General features: G+C 43.6%; 1 protein-coding gene across 1 annotated transcript; it reads right to left on the bottom strand.

Annotated features, from left to right (window-relative positions):
* Positions 1-7,019: 7,019 nt before the first annotated feature.
* Positions 7,020-20,086, bottom strand: LOC130130879 (uncharacterized). The gene is made up of 6 exons (XM_056300736.1): positions 20,005-20,086; positions 15,368-15,465; positions 12,367-12,708; positions 10,694-10,827; positions 10,495-10,593; positions 7,020-8,855 (listed from the first exon to the last, which is right to left on the bottom strand). Exons 2-5 carry the CDS (start codon positions 15,444-15,446, stop codon positions 10,495-10,497), a joined length of 654 nt encoding a protein of 217 aa, XP_056156711.1. The 5' UTR covers positions 15,447-15,465; positions 20,005-20,086; the 3' UTR covers positions 7,020-8,855.
* Positions 20,087-21,849: the final 1,763 nt, after the last annotated feature.

The raw sequence follows: 21,849 nt of genomic DNA, 5'->3' as shown, positions 1-21,849 counted from the left end.
GTGATCCCAAACTTTTGAACGGTAGTGTACTTCCACACAATGGTTGTTTCCTCTGTCACCTATTGTCTGATACGCTGGTCTACCACACGCCACAGCATTAAAACCACTGTTCAGGCCTGCATGGAACATGGTAGGAGAGTTTGGACCCACCCTCCGATACTCCTGGCCTTACTCCCCTTCCACCTGGTCTATTCCACACACAGTACGCCTACCTTCCTTCTCTCCATCATATCAGCCAGCTCCCTCCCTTTACCAGTCATAGTGCCAATATTCAAAGTTCCGACTCTCGCCTCCACACTCCTCCCCTTCCTCCCCTCCTGCTGCCTCTGGACATGCCTTCCCCCCTCCCCTTCTCCTTCCCAACAGTAGCATAGTTTCCACCGGCACCCTGCTGGTTAACAGTACCGGTGGCGGTCGTTGGTAACCCGGGCCTCGACCGATCCGGTATGTAAATCTTATTTGTGATCCGCATATTGGATGTTAACTTTGAGTATGCTTCGTTTCTACCCACCACTAGCTCAAACAGGGTTTTGCTAATGTCTGAGGTTCGCATCCCGCCTGCCTTAAAGAGAGACTGACGTGCCCTTTCTGAACCCATTTTTTAACATTGGGAGTTTGAATCACAACCGAAAATAGGGGTGTTTTTATGCATTCAGACGTATTGGCTACTGTCTTCCTGGGAGTTCGCGTGGGTGGGGCTCGACCCCGGCGTGGTGGTAGGCCCACGGCACGGCAGTGAAATACAACTTGGCGAGTAATACGTTCGATGATACAAATAACTGTTAGATAGACAGACAGACAGACAGACAGACAGACAGACAGATAGACAGACAGATAGATAGATAGATAGATAGATAGATAGACAGACAGACAGACAGATAGACAGATAGATAGACAGACAGACAGACAGACAGACAGACACATAGACAGATAGATAGATAGTAGACAGATAGTAGACAGATAGTAGGCATGGGCATGGGCATACACGTGGCATAGCGAGGGCACAACCTATTCTGTATGGCATGTAAGAGTGTCTTATTGGTTAATGTCAAATTATGTCAAATGTCAATAAGAGCAAATCTTTGTGATTGGAAGGGGGCGGGAGCAGAGGGAACCTTAGAGAAGAAGAAGAAGAAGAAGAAGAAGAAGAAGAAGAAGAAGAAGAAGAAGAAGAAGGCGTTCTAGAGCAGTGGTTCTCCACCTTTTTTGGGGTCCTGGACCCCCTGCGTATTTTTGATCTACCCTGAGGACCCCTCCACCTGATCTTGGGGGAGGGGGGTTGCAATTTGATAGAAACAGTAGAAACTGCATTTTAAATTGCATTATAGCATTTATTCACTCTTTGGGGCAAAAATAAGAGCTTTCAGTTGTAACTTAGATATAGTTAACAAACAGAATTCTTATGCAGTAACTTTCAGATATATGTAACAAAACAGAATTCTTATGCAGTAACTTTCAGATATATGTAACAACACAGAATATGTATTCAGTAACTTTCAGATATATGTAACAAAACAGAATATGTATTCAGTAACTTTCACATAAATGTAACAACACAGAATATGTATTCAGTAACTTTCAGATATATGTAATGTAAGAGCCATTCTGGTGGTTCTGTATGTGGTATCTTAGTTCACCACTAGGTGGTAGTATTGTGTGGGTGTGGCTTCCTGGGGTGATTGCACTCCTCACTACAAAAGCATAGGTGTGTTTGTTACCTGGTGGTTGGGTGACGGGGAGCTGACACGGTTTTTACCGCTAAGCTGGGACACAACACTTCTTCACACTTTTTGGTTACAGTCATGGCTTAGTTTTTTGTTCAACAATAACCTGGATTCCTGCATCGCTACAACAAACCCATCATCTTTCAACTTGGAACAATAATCTGGACAACAGCAGCGCGTCATAACCCAAGGTATCTCCCGCACCCACCCGAGCTCCTAATGTTTGTTTGAATTCGGAGCTACACAAGTAAAAACCTTAGGCTCATGGAAACCAGTCGATTTGCTCTTTGCATCGTGCATGACTGTGATTGTGAAGTTGCCCTGTTTCATGAGAAGTTTGGAAATTGAAAGTAGGCCGATTGATCTCATGTATGGAGTGAATATTTTTTGTTGACACCTATACTTTCTGAGTCCCAAGTGCTACCGAGGCTGCATCAGGACATTTCACGAGTCCATCAGCATTTCAGAAGGAAAGGAAATTTACCGGGAACCGACTAACACAAGCCAAAAGGAGGTCTGGTTAGTGCACCCGCGTATTTATGTTTTTGTCTGTTGAATGGAGCTGAAATAAGATGATGTGCAGCCCGCTACGGTAGCCTTCTTCAATGGTTGTTTTGTGGATACAATTTTTCCAAAAGTAGGCTAAAGCCGATTGCAATGTGCTCATTGAAGATGGATTCTTGCCTTCTAATTCATGATGTCAAGGAATGTTGAAATGAAATGTGGATACTTACCCTCTGATTGTTGATCAATTGAGCGATTGTTTTTTGAGTGAAGAAAAATCCACCGACTGTCAAACTCAGCGCGCACTGAAGCGTCTTAAAGTGACAGTACACATTTTTGAAAATGGGTGACAAATCCAAGGATAAACCTGTGAGTGCTATGCAAACGCCTGCCAATGAAGTGTCTGACAATATTCCTGAAACAAGTGTTGAAAATGTTGATGTACATAACATTGGGAGAGTGCTTTCAAATGAGCCGGAGGCTACTAACAAAAGGCTAAGAAAGCCTACTGAAAAGGGGTTGGCTTTGATTGTTGAGAGGTTGCAAAAGGACAGAAACAAATGTTTCAAAAGGGTGACCAAATTGCAAATTGAAATCAAAGAGCTCTTGGGGTGTCTGGTATCCAAAGAAAGTGTGTGCTGTGTCAAAGAAAATTGAAAAGGTTAAATTCCTGTGTGAAACTGGCACTGAACACCATAACACATTGATCAATGAGTTTTGTTTACCTGAGGAAGATAAGGGTAAACAGGAGGCATACTTTTGTAAAATAATGGACCGCAATAAAGGTTTTATTGAACAAGTGAACACGTGGTTGACAGAAAATGAAAATGTGGATGATGATGAACTTGTGAATGATGATGCAGGGGGTCATGTTAATAAACCGGATATTCATGATAATATTCAACCAGCAGATAGTGCATCCAATTTGTCCAGCAAAGTATCTCACTCGACAAGCTCCTCAGGATCTAGCAAGTCTGCTCTGCGTTTGGCTAAGGCAGAGAAAGCAGCGTTACAGGAAAGGGCAGCTGCTCTGGCTAGGAGGCATGACCTAGAGGCACAAGAGGAGAAACTAAGAAAACAAAAGGAACAATTGGAGCTTGACACTGAGCTTGCCGTTGCCGCTGCTAGATTGTCTGTGTTGGAAGGCAGTTCTGTTGGAGGAAAGTCTGCCTCTGATGGGATGAATTCTTACCTGAAAAAGGGACAGAGGTCAGGACTCAATCCGACGGTGAAGGCATTTCAGCCTAAAGGATGAGGAAGTTGAATCTTCAAGGTACTAGGACCAACATCACATTGCAAACCTTGGGACATGAAACAGTGATGGAAAGTGACATGCTTACAGGTCTGGAAGTGTCAAATTTGGATGGAAATCATTTCTTGGAGCTTCCAGTAACTTTCACACAGGAGAAAATCCCTGTCTCAAGACGTAACATCCCCACTGAAAGAGACCTCAAGAAATGGGAGTATCTGAAGGAAGTCAAAATCCCAGGATTGGATGCAGACGTGGAGATTCTTATCGGGACTAATGCACCGAAGCTCATGGAACCCTGGGAAGTGATCAATAGCGAAGGTGATGGCCCTTATGCCGTGAGGACTCTGCTAGGGTGGGTCGTCAATGGTCCTTTGAGAGGCAATGGGAGTCAGAGAGGCTGCTCAACCATTTACGGCAACAGGATATCCATCACCAAACTGGAGGAGTTATTGGTCTCTCAGTACAACCAAGAGTTCAGTGAAAAAACATTGGAAGAGAAGCCGGAGATGTCAAGGGAGGACCTCAGGTTCATGGAGATAATGAAGAGATCAACATGCAAGCAGGAAGGTCATTACTGCATGGACCTACCCTTTAAAATGGATGACATCACCCTGCCTAACAACCGGTGCATAGTCGAGCAACGTATCCAAAGTCTGAAAAGAAAGTTTGAAGGGAACAAGACCTACCAGGAGGAGTATACATCATTTATCAGTGAAATGATTGACAATGGTTATGCAGAGGTGGTGCCTCAGCACCAGTTGGACTGCCGGGATGGCAGAGTGTGGTACCTTCCACATCACGGAGTGTATCACCCAAGAAAGAAAACCCTGAGAGTCGTCTTTGATTGTGGAGCGAGGTTTCAAGGGACCTCACTGAATGACCGGCTATTGCAGGGTCCTGATCTGACCAATTCTCTTTTCGGCGTCTTGACAAGATTCAGGCAGGAGAAGGTGGCTTTGATGACTGATGTCAAGTCTATGTTTCACCAAGTGAAGGTCTCTGAGGAACATGTCGATTTCCTCAGGTTTTTGTGGTGGCCCCAGGGTGACACGTCACAGGGTCTTGTGGAGCACAGAATGACGGTGCACATTTTTGGGGCAGTTTCCTCTCCCAGCTGCGCAAACTATGCTCTTAGGAGGACTGCCATGGACAGCCAGGATGATTTTAAATCGGAAGTGGCTGACACCATCTACAACAATTTTTACGTGGACGATTGTCTCAGATCTGTACCCACAGAAGAGGAAGCCATGCAGTTGGTAGTGGACCTCACTGACATGTGCTCGAGAGGAGGATTCCAGCTAGTCAAGTGGACAAGCAACAGCCGGGCTGTACTCTCGACCATTCCGGAGTCAAAACGATCCAACACGACGAGGCAGCTGCACTTGGAGCAGGATGATCTACCAGTGGAGATGGCACTTGGACTGAATTGGTGCGCAGAGAGTGACACTTTCATGTTTAAACCTGCAGTGGAAAGGCGACCACATACAAGACGTGGCATACTTTCAGTGGTCAGTTCCATCTATGACCCACTGGGATTCTTGTCACCATTCACCTTGCTGCCAAAGCTGCTGCTGCAAGAAATGTGTCGAAGGAACATGTCCTGGGATGACCCTATACCCCAGACATTCTCGCAGCAATGGAAGGCGTGGCTGCTGGACTTGGGTAAGGTGGTGGAGCTGAAGATGGACCGCTGTATTAGACCGAAAGACTTCAGAGGACCGGTACACGCGCAGCTACATCATTTTGCGGATGCAAGTGACCATGGCTATGGCACAGTCTCCTACCTAAGGATGAGGAACCAGGACAACCAAGTGCATCTTGCCTTCATGCTGGGAAAAGCCAGAGTTGCACCCTTAAAACAAACTACTATTCCTCGCCTGGAACTTACTGCCGCTGTGCTGGCTGTAAAGGTGGACAAGATGCTGAGAAAGGAACTCTCACTTCAGCTGGAGGACTCATGTTTCTGGAGTGACAGTCAGACAGTCCTCAAGTACATCATAAATGAGACAAAACGATTCCACACGTTTGTGGCAAACCGAGTGGCTTCGATCAGGGAAGGAACAAAGGTTGGTCAGTGGAAGTACGTAACCTCAAAGGACAACCCTGCTGATGAAGCCTCAAGAGGAATGGATGTGGACAACTTCTTGGCTTGTAGGAGATGGATTGAAGGCCCAGGCTTTCTCCAAAGGCCGGCGGAGGAATGGCCAAAGCCTTTTGATCTGCAGCCCATAGCCTCTGATGATCCAGAAGTCAAAAGAGAGCTGATGGTGAATGCAGTCATCACGCAGTCTGAGAATCCAACATCCAAGCTCATGAATTACTTTCCTGAGTGGACCAAGCTCAAGATCTCAGTCGCTTGGTTTCTCAGGTTCAAAGGGGTGTTGCAGGAGCTACGGAGGAAGAGGAAAGAAGTGGGTGCTTACCTGGCTGCTACTGGCTCACCTGCGCCAGAAAAGGAAGAAGAGGAGATGAAGAAGGTCAGGAGCTCTATCCATGGTCAGCCGCTCACTGTAATTGACCTGAAAAGAGCAGAACATGACATCATCAGCTTCAGTCAGCAAGCATCATTTGGTGAAGAGCTCTCAATGCTGCGAGATGGTGCTTCAGGAGTAAAGAAAACCAGTCCGATCTACAAGCTGGATCCTGTGTTGGATGAGGACGACGGATTGTTGAGAGTGGGAGGAAGGCTCGGTCGAGCTGCCTTACCTGAAGAGCTGAAACATCTGGTATTACTCTCCAAGTCTCAGCATATATCCAGTCTCATTTTGAGATACATTCACTGTCAACTTGGACACGCAGGAAGGAACCATATGCTTTCATCCTTGCGCCGAAAGTATTGGATCACAAATGCCAACTCTGCCTGTCGGAAGGTGATATCCGACTGTGTAAGCTGCCGACGGTATCAAGGACAGGCAAGTGAACAGAAGATGGCAGACTTGCCAAAAGAGAGGATTAGTCCAGACTTGCCTGCTTTCACCGTTGTGGTGAAAGCAGGCAAGTGCTGCAGAGATGGTTGTCCTTCTGGAAGGTTCTCCCATCTCCACAGAGGAACGCTGGAGCTCTGTCAGAGTGACCATGGGGTTCTTGGTCACCTCCCTGACCAAGGCCCTTCTCCCCCGATTGCTCAGTTTGGCTGGGCGGCCAGCTCTAGGAAGAGTCCTGGTGGATCCAAACTTCTTCCATTTACAAATGATGGAGACCACTGTGCTCTTCGGGACCTTCAACGCTGTAGAAATTGTTTTGTACCCTTCCCCAGATCTGTGCCTCGATACAATCCTGTCTCGGAGGTCCACAGACAATTCCTTTGACTTCATGGCTTGGTTTCTGCTCTGACATGCACTGTCAACAGTGGGACCTTATATAGACAAGTGTGTGCCTTTCCAAATCATGTCCAATGTATTGAATTTACTACAGGTGGACTCCAATCAAGATGTAGAAACATCTCATGGATGATCAGTGGAAACAGGATGAACCTGAGCTCAATGTTGAGTGTCATAGCAAAGGGTGTGAATACTTACGTACATGCAATATTTCAGTTTTTTATTTTTAATAAATTTGCCAAAATTTCTACAAAACCCTTTTCACTTTGTCATTATGGGGTATTGTGTGTAGACTGATGAGAAAAAAAAGGAATTTAATCCATTTTGAAATAAGGCTGTAACATAACAAAATGTGGGGAAAGTGAAGGGGTGTGACTACTTTCCGGATGCACTGTAGGGTGCGTAGAAGAGACTTTTTAAAAAATACCATCCGGTGTGGAGGTGTTGGAGAAAGAGCTGGGTCTTTAGCTTCTCCTTAAAGATGGAGAGGAGCTCAGCGGATCGAATGGAGTTTGGTAAGTCGTTCCCCCACCGGGGAACCACAGAGGAGACAAGTCTGGCTCGTGACCTAGGGCCCCGTTGTGGCGGACGTGCCGGGTGCCTTCCGATGGCAGAGCGGCGCTCTCACTAGGAGTGAGCGGGACTGAGTGTGGACCCGAATGAGGGAGTTCAGGTAGGCGGGAGCCGTTTTAGTTGCTGTTTTGTAAGCGAGTGTAACGGTTTCAACCGGATCTCAGCACCAGTGTAGTGGACGTGGATAGGGCACAGAAGGAGGCAACTGTCAACGACTGTTCCTCAGCATTTATTGGCTCTGCAGAAGACAAACACAACCCATTTTTGGGGTATCTCTTCTGCACCCCTCTCTGCTCCTCACCAGTGCAATACGGCACTGTCAAGATGTCATTCTCACATCATCACGACAACGTTTTAAGTCGTTCCTCTTCAAAACTTAAATTGAACTGAAAAATATGCAAAGGGGAAAACAGTGCCACCCGGTGGGCGAAGTAAAAGGTGCATGGGGGTTGGGTTACTGAACAAGATTCAAGATTGTTTAGTTCTTACGTCTCAATATACAAGTATAAGAGAGTACAACTCTTGTGTTTCGGCTCCTGAACACTGCAGCAACAATAGTAATAAAATAACAACAAAAAAAGCAGCAATAGTAATAAATAGTGTGTGTCTCATATGTGTATGTAGTTATCTGTATATTTGTGTGTGTGTGTGTGTGTGTGCGAACAGAGACAACAGAAATGATAGCATTTAACAAGGAAAACCCATATCTTGAGAAGAAAAATGCAACACAGACCTCCTCTGCACCTCTGCTCCTCATCAGTGCAATACGGCGGTGTGAGGAGAGGGCAGAAGCTACGGCAGCAGCAGGAGGCGCAGAGGAGTGACATGAAGTAACATTTCCCCAGGGAATACCAACACCCGTACATTAGAATAATAACTCAGCGAGATAAAATTCACACATACTTGCCAGAATTGTTAAATGATACATTCAAAAATACTAACTGGAAATAACGAAATTAATTAGGGGCATTTTTGAACTCCGTTACACGAGCAGCTGGGAGCCGGTGGAGGGACGCGCCACCGCGTTCCGCATCATTTGCAGAGGTTTGAAAGTGGGAGTGTGACTACTCCCAAAGTTTTCCTTCTGCTACAGACAAAACCACGTTCCCACTGATGTTTGACACGCGTGTTGTTGTCTTCCACAACTTCCAACACCGTGACAAACTGAAATGAGGTAAATGTCACATTTGATCATCAAAAATACCTTTTAGTGTCCATGAGGACGTAGTTCGCCACGTGGCTCACCAACTAAAACTAGTACCAATGCCCTCTCTAAACTAGCACATTAGCTTATGAAACAATAAATGTAGAATGTTGAACAAACTGTCGCGTACCATGTGCGTCTTCTGACCAGACGTTTAGGAGTCGTGACTTTCTCTTAATGTCGCCACCGGTTCTCTTCTTTTGCAGAGACACTTTACTCCCTTGTGTAACTTCAGATGGTATCAGGAACCCGCTGGTGAAGATATATTATCCTGACCCCTTAAGAAGGAATTATATCTTAGACATATACTTAAATTTGGATGCCCATAAAATTAGAAAAAGATACATTTTACCCCCCCCCCCCAAGCCAAAGAGGTGCGCTTCAGGATAATTAAGGAAACTTGCCCCTCCAGTGAATTTACAAGATTCAAATTCAATGTAGACTGCAATTCTTGTCAATTTTGCAAGACGGACTTAAACAATGGATCGTTTATTTTTCCACCGCAATATTACTTATAATGTTGGGTATAATTTGAATGTATGGATGAAACCTAGCATTGATGCTCTACCACCGTTTCTACGAGAAAGTGTCAAATGTGGAATGTTTACAGAAGACAGAAATATAGAATTCTTACTGAATAATTTTGGCAAAATATTTTGTACACAAATGTAAACATTACAAAACGCAACCCCATTTAGCAGCCTTTAAAAACGAATTGGTGACTTTTTCCAAACCTCTAAGATGTATGCAGGAATCAATGCACAGGCTCTCATTGTCCTGATGTTGTACAAGGCAAATCAGCACGACCACACGTTTTTTTGACACAAAAGTGACACATTTGTAATTTTGGGATCACTTTCCAAGTCGGTGAGCCTTGTGGACAACAGTAAACCAGCGGATTCCTATGGCATGCAAACTGCGAAATAAAGCGCAGAGTAGAAATCTGTGGTATTAAAAAAAAAAAAAAGGAAAAGAAGAAAAAAACGGTTGACAGAGAAACTTCACAGTTCTCTTTCATGTGCCGTCATTAAAAACAATGGGCAGGCACGTGTTAAAAATGACACACGGGCTGCGGCTTCACCAAACAGTGCAAGACAGACAAACACAGTATAAGATGCACACGGACAAGACCAAAAGCTAAAAATAAGTTATAAAAGAGCTGGAGTACAAAATATTTAAAAATATCCACAGACATTCAGTGGGGTAGCCAGGTTCAGGTGAGCAACAGCTTGTGGAAAGAAGCTAGTTTTGAGCCTGGTAGTGCGGGCTCTGAGGCTCCTGTAGCGCCTCCCAGAGCACGGCAGGGGGGAGAACAGTCCATGTTTGGGGTGGGTGGGGTCTGTGCTGATGCTCAGACCCCTTCGAAGGCAGCGTTAGTGATAAATGTCTTTTCTGGCTGGGAGCTGGGTACCGGTGATGTGCTGGGCCGCCTTGACGACCCGCTGCAGAGCTTTCTGGTCTACTGAGGTGCAGCTGCCGTACCACACTGAGATGCAGATGGTCAGGATGCTCTCTATGGTGCAGTGGTAGAAGCTGGTGAGAATTGTGGGGGGTAGACGGGCGCTCCTCAGCCTCCTCAGGAAATGCAGGCGTTGTTGGGCCTTTTTCACAAGGGCCTGGGTGTTTGATGTCCAGGAGAGGTCCTCGCTGATGTGGACACCAAGGAACTTAAAGCTGGAGACATGCTCCACTTCCACCCCATTGGGATCATCTGTAAAAATGTGGGGTTTTTTTTTTTCAACTCAAGGTTTGCTGGGTGAACTCAGTGTGTAGCACCCTGTACCTGAATTTGTTTTCTTGACTTTTCCCGCGGTCTTCATGGTGACTCCTGTCACCTCACTCAAATAACAGTAAAAACAGTAGTACTGTAGTCTAACAGAATCCTTAACTAATATCATTAATTAAACTGAAAGACACCTATTGGTCCATTTTGCCGTCCATCTCAGTCAACAGTGGAGGTGGGGCTTCTTCCCCAGGCTTGTTGTTCCTGCTCTTCTTCTCGAGGATTTGTTTACTCTGAACGTACAAACAAACACACATCAGATCAAGACGTCGCCAATCACATTTACCAATCACAGTCAGAGTAGAAGTGAAGGGATGGTCCCGCGTGACTCACCAGCTTTCCTCTCGACTTCCTCCAGATTTTACAACGGCTGCAGGCAAGACCAACCCCACATACAAGGAGCACAACAACCACGATAACTACACCGACCGGGATACCCCACGTGTCTGGTGGGCTTTTGCCGTTACCTGAAAAGACATACACCATTTATCTGTCAGTCTGTGCGGATCAATTTTCTTGTTTCATATTCATTTTTTTCTAAAACTCATTTGTCATCTGCAGGGTAACTGGTTCGAGTCCGCTGTTACTCTTCATAATACAAACTACTCGATATGTGTTGATTAAAACAAAGAAAAGGATCCATGAACAGATGAGAGGGCTTTAGATTTCAGAGGTTATTGTGTACATCCCGGTACCAAAATGGGTCACAAGCAAACTGCTGTCCAGTCCACCAGTCCTCTTGATAACTACTTTGTTCTGTGGGTCCAATATTCTTTCTACGTACCGCGATGAAAACAAAAACTTAAAACGGTTAAAAAGCCCCGAATAAAAACAGCATCCCTGGGGCGTCCCCAATTGTCAATTGTACTTGGCCAATCACCCCCCTCTCCCGAGCCGTCCCGGTCGCTGCTCCACCCCATCTGCCGATCCGGGGAGGGCTGCAGACTACCACACGCCTCCTCCCATACATGTGGAGTCACCAGCCGCTTCTTTTCACCTGACAGTGAGGAGTTTCCCCAGGGGGACGTAGCGCGTGGGAGGATCACGCTATTCCCCCCACTTCCCCCTCCCCCCAAACAGGCGCCCTGACCAGAGGAGGCGCTAGTGCAGCGACCAGGACACACACCCACACCTGGCTTCTCACCCACAGACACGGCCAATTGTGTCTGAAGGGACGCCCGACCAAGCCGGAGGTAACACGGGGATTCGATCCGGCGATCCCCGTGTTGGTAGGCAACAGAATAGACCGCTGCGCTACACGGACGCCGGTCTTTGTGTTTGTTTTTAAGATATATATATTGAGCAATATAAATAGAAAAGACATATTGTGAGGTTGTTTGACATGTTAGTGATTTTTATTTTTTTCTTAACAGCCTTGGTGCGGATGTTGCATCACAGGGCTACTAGAGGTATCACCAGTGGTGTCCAAGTCATTCGAACATTCTACATACTTAAAGCAGATAGTGTATACTGTGCTCTACAGAGGTACACTATTGAGTATGAGGAATGCAGTAACCGATTTTGGCAGTTATGCTAAACTAGCAATTTTAGCTATTCCTTAATGCCACTTCTAAATAAATCAAAATCCACCTCAACCACTCTAGAAATGTATAAAGAGCAATCCTCAAAAGCAAAAAAGAGTCTATATTGGTGTTGGAAATAATAATAATAATAATAATAATAAATCAATCTTATACAGCGCTTTTCAAGTACCCAAAGTCGCTTTACCATAAATGGAGTGAAACAAGACGACAGATGACCATAACACAGACATACAGGGGTGGATGGGAAGGGGGGCTACGAGAGGGAGAAGTGGCAGCCACAGACGACGCCAGCAGTGCTCTCCGACAAATAGTTAAAGGCAATTATTTTACACCCCTCTGCATTTCATGTTGGACTGAAATGGGGATGGATTCAGAATTCCTTACTTGAGCATGGACTTTACTTCAAGCTTTAGAGGTCTTAAGACCATAAATTTATCCAAAGAGCAATTGAAAGGACAGTACCGTTTTCAGTTGTCTTTTTCATTGGTCCGTCAGCTGGGCGAACGATGAGTCTGATGACAGATAGTGGTAGGACGCTACTGTTTGAAAAGGTGCTGCATCTGTAGTCCCCCGTGTCTGACTCTTTGGCTCCCAGCAGTTGCAGTGAGTAGTTTTTGTGCTTGAACTGTTGTTTGAACACCGCCGTTCTTTTGCTGTAGTTATGATTTTGTCCGTCGTTTGACTCAAAGTTATCCTGGACCACGTAGATATAAGGTGGAACCAGATCAGATCTCGTCCACTCAAATGTTCCCTGATTCATTGTGGCTCCTTCGCATGACAACGTGACGTTCTCTCCCACTGCCGCTGCATGATAGTAAGAAAGAGTTTATTTATATCGTACCTTTTAAACCAAGGTTACAAAGTGCTGAACAAGATACAGATACAGAAAAAATCAACAACATACACATACAGTTATGTACAGAAAAGTAAAATTACAGCCTCTTTACAGGGAAGGCAAGTCGGTAGAGATGGGTTTTGAGAAGTTTTTTAAAGCTAATTCAGCTGATCTACCGGGGGGGGGGGGGGGGACTGTTCCAGAGGGAGCACGGCAAAAGCACAGTCACCCTTGGATTTGTGGAGGGAGCGGGGTATAGATAAGAGACCCTGGTCAGAAGATCTGAGTGGCCTACAGGTGTAAGCCTACAGGAGTGGCCTACAGGAGTAAGGATGCAAAAGTTCGGGGATGTGCAAAGACCATGTAGGGCTTTATATGTGATAAGCAGTATCTTGAAGTCCATGCTCTACTTTAGTCAGTGAAGGGATGCGAGGATTGGTGTGATGTGGGATCTGGGATTGGCATTGGTTAGCAGCATGGCTGCAGCGTTCTGCATGAGTTGCAGGCGGGACAGGGCTGCTTGGCTTAGACAGGAGAAAAGAGCATTGCAGTAGTCGAGGCATAAAAAAAATAGGGTATGGATTAGTAATTCAAGATCTCTGGTTGGTAGCATTGATTTGATTTTTGCGATGTTCCGGAGTTGGAAAAAGCAGCTTTACACAAGCTTGTTTATGTGTAGGTTGAAATTCAGATTTTGGTCAAAGAGTACACCCAAATTTCTTGAGAGTACACCCAGATTTCACCAGAGGGGCCGATACAAGGTTCCCCTTCCGAGACAAACTTACTAGGACCAATAAGGAGAACCTCAGTTTTGTCTGAACTGAGCTGAAGGAAATTCAGTGACATCCATTCCTTAATAGCAACCAGAGAGTCATGAAGGGTACCAATACTACAATCTGTTTAAATCAAACATGTTGGAAAAAAGACCGAGACATGATGCTGTGTCCATGACAACCAATATAACTGTACAACAGTTTTCCCATATAGTGCGACGTAGTTTGTAATACATTAGACTGTCTGTGTTAGCTTTGGTCCCAGGATCCATTTTTACAAGGCTGGGAACTGTTTACTGTTGAGTTGATGGCACACCAGCCACAATGGCTGCTACACCTTGTCTGTAGTCCTGCTACACCTGGTCTGTAGTCCCAGAACATCGGGTCTGTTTCTCTCTGCCTCCTACATCCACTACACCACAACACTGTTCTACTGGAAGACTGACTGTCCATCACCTCCACCTTTCAGATGGATAGAATAGTGAGGAAAGTCATGGATTGAAGCTTTAATTTATTTAACGTAGCATCCAAGTTCACAAAGGGTGTGGAACTGAAATAAATTGAAATATTTGCCCAAAATAAACAAAAAACTAAAGACCTAATCTATTCTTTTGCCTTACAGTCATTTGTTGTACATATCTTGTTAAAGAATTTTCTTTTGAACAGATTAATTCATTTAAGGGTGATTCTTCAATTTGGGACACTTTTGACTTTTGAAATTTTGAAAAAATAAAAAATGTTTTTCAAAAGTTCTATTACGTGGTCTGGAACAAATAGCGTAGCTTTGATCGTCCTACAAAATAAGGTTGATGTTATGATGCTGTTTTCAAAGTTGTAACAGCAAAACGTGATGTAACGACACGTGATGGTAATGACAATTTTCACTTTTTGGAGAAAAAGTTGGCCAAGTCTTAGACTTGCTTAGCTAACTCGTTTGCCAAGCTAACTTGTAGCTTAGCAAGTCTAATGGCAACCACATTGTTGTTGTTTGAAAAAACGTTGCTCTAAAATGTTGGGTGTGATGTAATGACAGATGAATGAAGTACGGCGAAATTTAACTATAACAATGTGCAAATTGCACATCTGTAACCCATATGCATTTCAAATATGTCTTTATAAATTATTATGAGAAAATACAAAGTAAATCTTTAATGAATTTAACCATTTTTATGACTTTACTGTAGAGGGGAAGTTAAAACGTCTGGGTTGGGGACAAGCCCAAAACAGTGAAATTCTGGCACATTTGAATTTTCAACATAGTGAGAAAATATTAAAATGTCATCACTGAGACACAAATCTTTTTTTTTCTAACTTATTTCTGATTTTTCCCTTTTTCTCCCAATTTAGTGGCCAATCTATCCCTATTTTAGTTCAAACACCCACCCTCGTACTGCATGCGTTCGCCAACTGCACAAATCTTTCTTCATAGCTAACACAACCTAACTCTAACCAATACAATAATTGGTTTTTTTAAAAAAAAACGTTTTTTTTCTTGGAAATCTACCCCGGGGACAGAAAAATTCCCTTCATCGAAGAATTGCCCTTAAATTGTATGTTGACAATCCCTGAAGTGTTAATATGTAACTCAGCCTTTACTCCAGAATGATCTGAAAAACCCAGATGGTCTTTGATAATCTGAGACAGAGTGATGGGTAGACGTGCACATGGATGTTGTTTCTTGTTCCAGGTCCAAGAGCACCTGGGGTTGGTTTGGCAGCCTGACACACGCCATTTGCTTTTATTCAGGTGATAATCTGATCATCTCTATAGTTTTCAAAAAACTGGTCGACGAAGATGAGATAAAACCAATCTTTAGAAAATGATAAATATGTTAACTGAAAACCCTTCAACCAACCTGTGATGTCGCTCATCTTTTCCTCGATGACCATGTCAACAGAGTAAATTAGGACCAGGCAAAAGACCAGGGACCGCATACTGTATCGACGTTTCACTCTGAGAACAAACAGAAATACGTGTTGAGTCAGGACAAGTCAGATAGTTGGAAAAACACTTTTTGGTAACACTTTAGTATGGGGAACATATTCTAAGTAACAAAAACTTAATTACTAGTGAATTAGTAATGATCAAGATGTCACTTTAGTATGGGGAACATATTCTAAGTAACAAAAACTTAATTTACAGTAATTTAACACTATGAGCACTTGTAGTTTTGTGTGTTGTTATGTAAGAACAGAGCATATTCATTAAGTGTCAGTAAGGGAGAATAACTCTTCTTGTGGTACTACCACCTTATAAAGGCCATACTAAGCAAAGCATATTGAGATGGTGCTACTAATAAGCAATACTTCTGAGGTTATAGAGGGAGAACTCATAGTTAATGGCTTACTGGTTGTATAATAAGGCCATGCAGAATAAGGCATTAATGAGTACCTAATAATGACCAATTAAGAGCCAATATGTTGCTAATTTGCATGCTAATAAGCACCTAATTAATGGTGACTATGTTCCCCATACTAAAGTGTTACCCACTTTTTATCTTAGAATGACAACTGGACGTCTTGCTTTGGGAATGAACGGATCCGCTGATACGTGCAGAACACATTCAAAGTGCATTAACATCCACCAGTAACACACAGCACAAATCCCCCATACACCCACCCAGAACATGAAAGCAGATGTGGAGGAGAGATAGCAGGTGGATGTCAGCTAGGTCTTAAGAGGCGTCAATAAGCAGCATCTCCAACCGTCACAGGGACCCACCCACACAACGTCGCAGCACGGCGGCCATTTTCTTGCTCGAATCCCATGTGCGTTTTAGCTTGCTCAGAAACCAATAGGGGGTATTGTGGAGTTAGAAAACAACGAGACAGGAGACGTGAGAGTAGACGTAGTCGAGGTAGTTTACTAGCTCCAACTTTGCATGTCATACATTCGACAACGACACTGAACTGTGTACCGGAAGCGGAAGTGCATTATCTGACCCCTCGCCTCTTCCCTTAAAGGTACACCGTCCTCTTAGGTGAATGTCTCTAGTTATATATACTGCTCAAAAAAATAAAGGGAACACCTAAAAACACAATATAGACCTCGATGAATGAAATATTTCAGCTGAAAATCTTTATTTATTAGACAGAGGAATGTGTTTAGAGCAAAATAACCTAAGAATGATCAATGGAAATCAAAATCATTAGCCCATTAAGGTCTGGATTCAGAATCATACTCAAAATCAAAGTGGAAAATGAGAACATGGGCTGATCCAACTTCTGTGGAAATTCTTCAAGACGCTTCAAAATGAGGCTCAGTAGTGTGTGTGGCCTCCACGTGCCTGTATGCACTCCCTACAACGTCTGGGGCATGCTCCTGATGAGACGACGGATGGTCTCCTGAGGGATCTCCTCCCAGACCTGGATCAGGGCATCGGTCAACTCCTGGACAGTCTGTGGTGCGACATCGCGTTGGCGGATGGTACGAGACATGATGTCCCAGAGGTGCTCGATTGGATTCAGGTCTGGGGAACGTGCAGGCCGGTCCATAGCATCAATGCCCTCGACATACAGGAACTGCTGACACACTCTGGCCACATGAGGACGAGCATTGTCATGCATGAGCAGGAACCCAGGGCCCACTGCACCAGCATATGGTCTGACAAGGGGTCTGAGGATCTCATCCCGGTACCTAATGGCAGTCATGGTACCTCTGGCTAGCACGTAGAGGTCTGTGCGGCCCTCCAAGGATATGGCTCCCCAGACCATCACTGACCCACCGCCAAACCGGTCATGCTGGAGGACGTTGCAGGCAGCAGAACGTTCTCCACAGCGTCTCCAGACTCTCTCACGTCTGTCACATGTGTTCAGTGTGAACCTGCTCTCATCTGTGAAGAGCACAGGGCGCCAATGGCCAATCTGCCAACCAAGATGTTCTCTGGCAAAGGTCAATCGGGCTGCACGGTGTTGGGCTGTGAGCACAGGCCCCAATTGTGGACGTCGGGCCCTCATACCATCCTCATGCATTCTGTTTGAGCAGAAACCTGCACATTAGTGGCCTGTTGAAGGTCGTTTTGTAGGGCTCCGGCAGTGCTCCTCCTGTTCCTCCTTGCACAAAGGACCAGATAGCGGTCCTGCTGCGGGGTTGTTGTCCTCCTGCGGCCCCCTCCACGTCTCCTGGTGTACTGGCCTGTCTCCTGGTACCTCCTCCATGCTCTGGACACTGTGCTGGGAGACACATCAAATCTTCTTGCCACAGCACGCATTGATGTGCCATCCTGGATGAGCTGCACTACCTGAGCAACTTCTGTAGGTTGCAGATACCGCCTCATGCCACCTCTAGTGGTGAGGGCACTAGTACAATGAGAAACTAACCAAAGATCGGCCAGAAAAGATGAGGACAGGCAAATGGTCTGTGGCCACCACCTGCAAATCCATTCCTGTTATAGGGGTTGTCTTGCAAATTGTCTAATTTCCACCTGGTGGAAATTAGACAATTTACCAACAGGTGAAATTGATTCACAAATCGGTGTTGCTTCCTAACTGGACAGGTTGATATCTCAAAAGTGTGATTGACTTGGAGCTACATTGCATTGCTTATGTGTTCCCTTTATTTTTTTGAGCAGTGTAGATGTGGGTCACCACAGTATACACGTTTTAAAAATCAAAACCACTATAAAGGCATCTTTCAAAAATGTAAACTCTTAATTACATTTAGCACTGGTTTTCATGCGGACCATATCTCCTGTTAAGATAACAATGAACCGCGAGAGCTCAAATCTGAAACCATGTCGAACAGTGCTCGGAAAATGGACATGCATCCAATTATCCCCCCCCACCCATTATCCGGACCGCTGATGCTGCCCTCAGGGTCGCGGGGGTGCTGGAGCCTATCCCAGCATGCAATAGACGTTATCACTGTAAAATGAGCTTTAGATCATGGCACATTTCAGACATACTCGAGGTGAAAGTCTAGGAAAAGTCTTGTTACAGAAGTTCTCAAAACATTGTTAAACTAATTAAATAAGCGGCTGTAACAACAATCTTGTCCGTTTATTTAGTTTCTGACACTTACGGTAGGTCGCCTGTCTCAGATGACTCGTCTGTTTCATAAACGCGTCTGCCGATTTTTTTTCCTTTGGCACCACACAAATCTCAGTTCGTCGAACCAGTTTGGTCTCTTTCCACAAATGGGTCTCAAATGTTGCTTCAGTGGGAAAATTACTTATGTCCGTGGTTTGTTTTTCATCTGAAAAAGTTCAGCAGTCTAACGCTTCACGTCACCATCCCTGAAACGTGGCACCTTAATCAAAGTCCTGTTGGACTTTGCCTTTGCCCCCTAGTGGTCCGTGGTGTAATTGCAAGGGGTCCGTGAAACTAAAATATCTTTAAAAAAAAGATCCTATGACATTTATAGAAATAGGATTATTTTACTCAAATGTGACTGAGACCTTTATCTACCTAAACTATAAAGGGTGACAGGACTTTTTTCTCTAATTACATCTGTTTCACAAGTGTCATTTATTGTATTTTAATAAGAGATCTCGCTCCTGTTTGCATTGCTAAAAGTTACTGCATAAAAATCCTGTTGTTACATATATCTGAAAGTTATTGAATACATATTCTGTGTTGTTACATATATCTGAAAGTTACTGAATACATATTCTGTTTTGTTACATATATCTGAAAGTTACTGAATACATATTCTGTGTTGTTACATATATCTGAAAGTTACTGAATACATATTCTGTGTTGTTACATATATCTGAAAGTTACTGAATACATATTCTGTTTTGTTACATATATCTGAAAGTTACTGAATACATATTCTGTTTTGTTACATATATCTGAAAGTTACTGAATACATATTCTGTTTTGTTACATATATCTGAAAGTTACTGAATACATATTCTGTTTTGTTACATATATCTGAAAGTTACTGAATACATATTCTGTTTTGTTACATATATCTGAAAGTTACTGAATACATATTCTGTGTTGTTACATATATCTGAAAGTTACTGAATACATATTCTGTGTTGTTACATATATCTGAAAGTTACTGAATACATATTCTGTTTTGTTACATATATCTGAAAGTTACTGAATACATATTCTGTTTTGTTACATATATCTGAAAGTTACTGAATACATATTCTGTGTTGTTACATATATCTGAAAGTTACTGAATACATATTCTGTGTTGTTACATATATCTGAAAGTTACTGAATACATATTCTGTTTTGTTACATATATCTGAAAGTTACTGAATACATATTCTGTGTTGTTACATATATCTGAAAGTTACTGAATACATATTCTGTGTTGTTACATATATCTGAAAGTTACTGAATACATATTCTGTGTTGTTACATATATCTGAAAGTTACTGAATACATATTCTGTGTTGTTACATATATCTGAAAGTTACTGAATACATATTCTGTTTTGTTACATATATCTGAAAGTTACTGAATACATATTCTGTTTTGTTACATATATCTGAAAGTTACTGAATACATATTCTGTTTTGTTACAAACACGTACCGTGTGCGCCTTCTGACCAGCGGCGAGGAGTTATTGCTTTCTTTTAATCTCGCACTGATTGTCTTTTGCAACGACACCTCCCTTGCTCCGTAACTTGAAATGGTCCCGGAAGATGACCTATTCCCTCTCTACAACTATAGTCGACTGATCACATGAACACTATCCCGCCTATTCAGCGGGACTTGTTCTTTTCCCGACCCGCCCTCCGGGAACTCTGCCTCTGATTGGCTAGTACTCGTTGCCTCCGTTGATTCGGTTGGTTAAGGGTTAGGGATAGGGTTAGCCAATCAGAGATAGAGAAGGGGGCGGGTCTTTTCCTGGTGGGGAAAATAATGACGCGTTCAGTGTTGCTCGCTTAACGGAGCAGTAGGTTGCTAAGGGACCGCTCGAAGACACACTTGAACACACACGCCACGCTCCTCCCCTCTTACAGTCACTTCCATCATATCTTGTCCTCTAGCTTCCCCTACTGTCCTCCAACTGTATCAACTCAAGGCATCGCATAGGTATCATGATTACCCCAAACACTGTGAAACCAAAAGTTATATTTACATATATTTTTTACAATATGATTACACAACAAAGGGCCATAAGGACAGTAAACAAAGCCAATTACAGAGAACCAACAAACCAACTCTTTATCAAACTAAAAACGCTAAAGTTCAAAGATCTGGTGGACTTTACAACTGCTCAAGTCATGTACAAAGTATTAAAGCATAAAGTACCCATCAGTATCCAGGGGCTGTTCCAGCTGAGGGAAAGTAATTATGACCCGAGAGGAACATGTACGTTTAAACAAAACCCAGTAAGGACAAATGCAAAACATCATCGTGTCAAAACCAAACGAGTCAAGATATGGAACAGCTGCAGTGGTGAAATGAAAACATGTGAAACAATAATCACATTTAAAAGACTCTTTAAAAATAATATGTTGAACAGATATGGGATGGAGCTGTGACATCTTGTGTGAGTTGCTTTTGAGTTGTTTAAATGTTGCTCTGCACTTGCTTTGGTTGCTTTGTTCTTGTTGTGTTGAAAGAATGATCCTTGTTTGATTTACTACACATCATGGTCTCTGCTGGTAGATGATTTACTAGACATCATGGTCTCTGCTGGTAGATGATTTATTAGACATCATGGTCTCTGCTGGTAGATGATTTATTACACATCATGGTCTCTGCTGGTAGATGATTTACTAGACATCATGGTCACCGCTGGTAGATGATTTATTAGACATCATGGTCTCTGCTGGTAGATGATTTACTAGACATCATGGTCTCTGCTGGCAGATGATTTACTAGACATCATGGTCTCTGCTGATAGATGATTTACTGTACATCATGGTCACTGCTGGCAGCTGATTTACTAGACATCATGGTCACTGCTGGCAGCTGATTTACTAGACATCATGGTCAGTGCTGATAGATGATTTACTGTACATCATGGTCTCTGCTGGCAGCTGATTTACTAGACATCATGGTCTCTGCTGATAGATGATTTACTGTACATCATGGTCTCTGCTGGCAGCTGATTTACTAGACATCATGGTCAGTGCTGGCAGCTGATTTACTACACATCATGGTCTCTGCTGGCAGATGATTTACTAGACATCATGGTCACCGCTGGCAGCTGATTTACTACACATCATGGTCACTGCTGGCAGATGATTTATTAGATATCATGGTCTCTGCTGGCAGATGATTTATTAGATATCATGGTCTCTGCTGGCAGATGATTTACTAGATATCATGGTAACTGCTGGTAGATGATTTACTAGACATCATGGTCTCTGCTGGCAGATGATTTATTAGATATCATGGTCTCTGCTGGCAGATGATTTATTAG

Source organism: Lampris incognitus, chromosome 20 (genome assembly GCF_029633865.1).
Source record: "Lampris incognitus isolate fLamInc1 chromosome 20, fLamInc1.hap2, whole genome shotgun sequence".
Taxonomy (NCBI): Eukaryota; Metazoa; Chordata; class Actinopteri; order Lampriformes; family Lampridae; genus Lampris; species Lampris incognitus.
The sequence above is the reverse complement of the archived record's forward strand: the minus strand, read 5'-3'. Positions and strand labels throughout refer to the sequence as shown.

Bases quoted from the DNA above. Each gene is read 5' to 3' on its own strand.
- LOC130130879 (XM_056300736.1), bottom strand. From the start codon at position 15,446: ATGCGGTCCCTGGTCTTTTGCCTGGTCCTAATTTACTCTGTTGACATG. The intron at 12,709-15,367 runs GTTGGTTGAAGG...ACTATCATGCAG, and splicing joins AAAGATGAGCGACATCACAG to CGGCAGTGGGAGAGAACGTC. The intron at 10,594-10,693 runs GTGAGTCACGCG...TTGTACGTTCAG, and splicing joins GGAAGTCGAGAGGAAAGCTG to AGTAAACAAATCCTCGAGAA.